The sequence below is a fragment of the Phalaenopsis equestris genome, unplaced genomic scaffold (genome assembly GCF_001263595.1).
Source record: "Phalaenopsis equestris unplaced genomic scaffold, ASM126359v1 Scaffold000134, whole genome shotgun sequence".
NCBI classification, from domain to species: Eukaryota; Viridiplantae; Streptophyta; class Magnoliopsida; order Asparagales; family Orchidaceae; genus Phalaenopsis; species Phalaenopsis equestris.
The window spans coordinates 3489528-3494612 of NW_018164576.1; the positions used below are offsets into that span (position 1 = coordinate 3489528).

Below are 5085 nucleotides of genomic sequence, written 5' to 3' on the forward strand. Positions count from 1 at the left end.
CCTGCTGAATAACTTTTTGAAGACCTTCCTTTGACATCTGTCGTTGGTAAACCTAAGCAAGGTATCACACAAAGGAGAAAAAGAAATTGGTTCATCCTAATCCCATCATATATTCTTGCATAAAATAAAAAACATTGTTGACTTATTTTCCCTATAAACCTTTTCTTCAATGCTCCCAGTGCTCAAAAACCGATATATGTATACCCTCTTTCTCTGGCCATCCCTCCAAACTCTAGCTGCAGCCTTTTGGCATAAAACAATATTAGAATAGTCAGAAATCTACAATAATAATAACAAAAAAAATAACAAGCATAAACATTCACCTTACCATAACAATTTGGGATTATCAGAGATTACCTCAGGCAAAAATGTATAAGTACCTGCTTATCATTGGCAGGGTTCCAATCAGGATCAAAAAGTACCAAGCGATTTCCTCCAATCAAATTAAGTCCACAACCACCAGCCTTGCTACTCAAAAGAAATACAAATTCATTCTGCAATATTGTATTTCTACTTTTCAGTGAAAAAAATCATGGAAAATAAATACAGCTGAACAAGAGAATCGTTCTTAAAAAAACCTTTGTTGGATCATTGAAACGATTGACCAGTTTTTGTCTTTTTCCAATAGATGTAGTGCCATCAAGCCTCACATATGGATACTTCCTTTCGCAGCATAATTGGGCAAAAAGATCCAGTGTCTTCAAAGTGTAAAAGTAAACAGAACAAAGTAAATGTTAAAAAGAACAACAATGGCAAGTACAACTATGTAATCATAAAAATCATTAGGCTTATCCAAACTATTTTGAGTTGGCATTAAGAATCCTTTGATTCCATTTCATTTTGTTAGAAGCTCAAACTGGTTTTAACTCTTGATTTTATCTTTCTGAAGAACTTGATGCAATGTTATCCTTTGCCTGCATTTTCCTTCCTATTCTTTCTCTCTTATTCTCCACCCTTCTCCTCACTTTCTTCCTTCTACCGTATAAAACATATTCACCTAATCTATCAATTATAATATTATCTTCAACATATACTACCGAACTTTCTAAATGGCATAGCTACTAAATTTTTTCCCGCACGGCTTTATAACAAATTCTTATTTGAACCGCCCAGCAGTAACCATAAACTTGTTTTGTACCGCCCAGCAGTAACATCCATATTACACAACTAGTAATATTTCCATTTTATAAAACAATCATTTTCATGATATTCAAAATATTTAAGTATTATCCTGGGTTCCATCTCAATTTTTAACCATCTACTTTAATTTATTAAAATTAAAAGAAAATATGACACAATCGAGAAAAAGAAATCATGTAGCTGACCCACTTAGTAGGATAAAGGATTGTTGTTGTTGTACTTTGATCACTTAACTGTTTTAGTTGGGACAATAACGAAAGAAGGAAAGCAAGCGTAAGGCATATACAAAGTGAAGGATGCCAGCCAAAGGCAGAAATGCCTCTAAGTGCCATTACAAGCATAGATGATAAATGGGTTGAGCCTAACATTGTTCAGATCCAACACAGGAAGGTAACCCATATATATATATATATATATATATATATATATGAACTAGTAAGGGAAATAGTGAAAACACAAAAAAATAAACTTTTATTAATATTAAAATAGGGTTACAGCATAACTCAAATAGAAAATAACACCACAAACACAAAGCGACAAAAGAAAACACTCGTACATGTTTTCCTATGAGTGGTGGAGATCAGCGAGGAGGGTTGAGATGGCTAGCATGGGTGGTGACAGCAATAGAGTAATCGTGGCAGTGAGGGGAAGCTGCGTAACTGTACGGACAACAAGTGGGAAGAATTGTAGGTGGTCGGTAATGGTACTGGGGTGGTTGGGAAGAGCTTGAATGGAGTTAGGCGGCTGGTCAGCAGTAATAATCTGTAGAAAAGGGGGCGAGAGGGAGAGTTTGGCGGTTGAGGAATGGAGAGGAGAAGGTTTGGGAAAGGTAGAAGAGAAGAATACAATCACTGCCTTGGTGAAAGATACAGCCGGAGCACCATCATCTCCTCGGATACAGCCCGCAAAGAGAAAATAGACTCCACACAGAAGATCTGAAGACAGCACAACCAGAATTGAACTCCTACACACACACCTAAAACAGCAATTTATAGGCTCTCCCCCCCCCCCCCCCCCCCTCAGAGGAAGGAGGCGGCTACACAAAAGAGATAGGCAGGAAGCCAAAAAGAATCAAGAAATCACTTCCCAATCAAGAATTCATGATCCTTGCATTGTTCCCGTCTTCACATGAAAGGATCGCTGGAATTCGCGATCCTTCCTTCCTGTCACGGGTGCTCTCGCTTTCTCAAAATTGCGGGTTCACACTCACATCGCAAAGTATCATAGGGCTTCGGCCCGAATTACCCCGCTCTGGGGCGCTTTTCTGGGCCTGAATTTGGGCGTCTCCCCAAGCATCCGCATCTGATTCCAATCAAGCCGATCTGTACGAATTCATAAAATAAAGGTGATCTGTACGGGTTCATAAATTAAAAGATTAACTTAATCCTTTAAATTAGTTTTACCAAATAATCAGTTTATAATTGTTTATGCTGTAATGAAAATATTTAGCCATCAAGATAACATAAAAATATTATATTAGACGTATTACAAAAAATGAAAATATTGGCAACTTGAGATCAACGGATACAACTAGCATTTATGTGCAAGCTGAAGGCATTAACATTAAACATAAATGTGATATGAGCTATGAAAAGAAATTTAAAAATCTAGGAAAATCAAATGAACATTGATTTCCATAGTTAGGTTCGTTCTGTAATATGTCAGTAATAATAAAGACAAGACAAACATAAATATCAGCATTATTTGCGACTGATACATAAATGTAATTTACAGCACACCTGAGTGTAATTTGACACGAGAACTATTCTGTCATCAGTTTTCTGACGAAGATGGGCCAACAGCCGAGCTAAGACATGCATTTTTCCTGATAACTCTACCCATATTCCTCCACCACCAGTCCACGATCCAGACCTAACACAAAATAGGTAAATTAAAAAACAAACTAGGATCTTGAAAAAAAAAAGTGGTAAATATTAAATAGTAATCACCTTCCAGAAAATAATTCAGAAGGGAAAAACTGCATGCAATTTTCAAATCCTGATGTTGCAGACCCTCCACTTCTGATTGAATCATAAATGAGCTGAAACAAATCATCATCCATTGAAACAGATGTTATATTGCTTTCTGAAAAGATAGCCACTCCGGAATTAAGAAGAAAATGACAATACATAACCGCAATTACAAAACATTAACAAAAAAATAGGCTAAACAAGAACCTAATACTTGCTCTTAGTCATATGCGAACTCATAAAGCATAATCGCCACCAAGAAAACATTAGAGCAACAGGCTAAACACACATCAGTAACTAGAAGACTTTCACAGTTTGACCCTGAAACAATCCATATTCATAGTGGAACATCAAGTGCGGAGTAGGTTTACATATATGATAAACATAAACAAGCGTCCACCTGAAATCCTTGAGAAAATTACCATATAACTTTAAGAGACATAGATAAGGTATAAAACTAATAACAAAAAAAGAATTCATTAGAAATTCCTGCCAAATTAGAGCCAAAAAAGAAAAAAAGACAATTATCTGGAAGAGAACAGCGCATGAGAAAAAAGATTTTATGGAGATAGAGATTTGACATCTATGATAATCCCTTCAATGAAAGCTTTCGAGTTATTAAGTTGTGACAGTCAAGATTTTCTTGCTCGTGTGAGATAGATGAAGGAGGTGGATCAGTTGACTGATATTTATATCGTGAAAGAATATTCAGAAGTTTTTTTTCTAATGATTTTACATGGATTATCACCAATGAAGGAAAAAGACTTCCCTGTTGAATAATTGCCAAGTTCTAAGCCAGTATCTCAGACACCGAATCATATGACAGTTAAAGAATTATAGAAATTGAAAATTCAGTTACAAGAACTGTTGCATAAAGGATTTATAAGGTGTATATCACCTTGGAGGGTTCCAATATTATTTGTAAAGAAGATGGGAGTTTCAACATTGCATATTGACTACAAAAAATTAAATAAACTTGTTGTTATGAATAAATACATGAACTTAATTTATTAGAATTAAATGATTAGAATTAAATGAAAATATGACACTAAATAGGATGTTATGGAGAAAAAGGATTCATGCAGCCGACCCCATTTAGTGAGATAAAGGTTTTGTTGTTGTTGTTGTTAAGAATAAATACCCATTCTTTGATCGGTTGGAATGTCATCCTTACTTTCAAAGAATAAATTACAATCAGGCTGTTATAAGTTCATAATTAAAAAAGAAAACATAGCAAAGACAATATTTAGAATTAAACATGGGCATTATGAATTTGTAGTTAGGATATTTGGATTGATAAATATTTCAAGTGTAATAGTTTTTATGGACCCGATGAACATGATCTTTTGACCATTTTTTGATATATTTGTGATAGTATGTATAGACGATATTATCAAATATTCAAATGATAAAACAGCCATACATATCATCCACATGTTGTTCTCCAAACCCCAAAGACGTAGGATTAATCAAATCGACCAAATGTTCTTCCAAAATGGGATTTAAAATTTTCCAAACCTCGAACGAAAATGAACGCGGGAAAAACACCGTCAATATTTCCAAACTCGTATTAAATTCGAAACTCCTCCAACTCAATCTATAATTTCATATATTAAGTAAGCATAGAAATCTTCCCATCAAACCATATAAACACTCACGGCCGGGGTCAACAGAGAAGGGGAAACAACCCACAGGGCTCTTGGCCAAGGCAAGGAACAGGGACAAAAAAAAGGTTCACAGCGAAAGCAAAGGACAACTGCCAAGACTCACAGCCAAAGGCAACCCAAAGCACAAGCAAAGCCCACGGCCACAGCAACCCAAGGCACAAAGAGGCTCACGGCCTAAGGCAGCAAAGAGCAGCTGCTAAAGTCCACATCCAAAGCACAAGGGGGCTCACGGCCAAAGCCAACAAAAGGACCACCAAAGGCAACTATGCCTCCCTGACTAAATGAAGAGATAACTGAAATAAATATGA

At 35.9% G+C, this 5085-nt stretch overlaps 1 protein-coding gene across 1 annotated transcript in view; it reads right to left on the reverse strand.

Moving 5' to 3' along the window:
• The window catches only part of LOC110021426 (DNA repair and recombination protein RAD54), a 78191-nt gene that overhangs the window by 24431 nt on the left and 48675 nt on the right, over positions 1–5085 (reverse strand). The window contains exons 12-17 of the mRNA XM_020719910.1: positions 3090–3181; positions 2880–3012; positions 579–698; positions 381–494; positions 160–243; positions 2–52 (exon numbers count right to left, since the gene is read on the reverse strand). Of these exons, the coding sequence (XP_020575569.1) occupies positions 2–52; positions 160–243; positions 381–494; positions 579–698; positions 2880–3012; positions 3090–3181 (594 nt within the window). The remainder of the gene's footprint in view (position 1; positions 53–159; positions 244–380; positions 495–578; positions 699–2879; positions 3013–3089; positions 3182–5085) is intronic.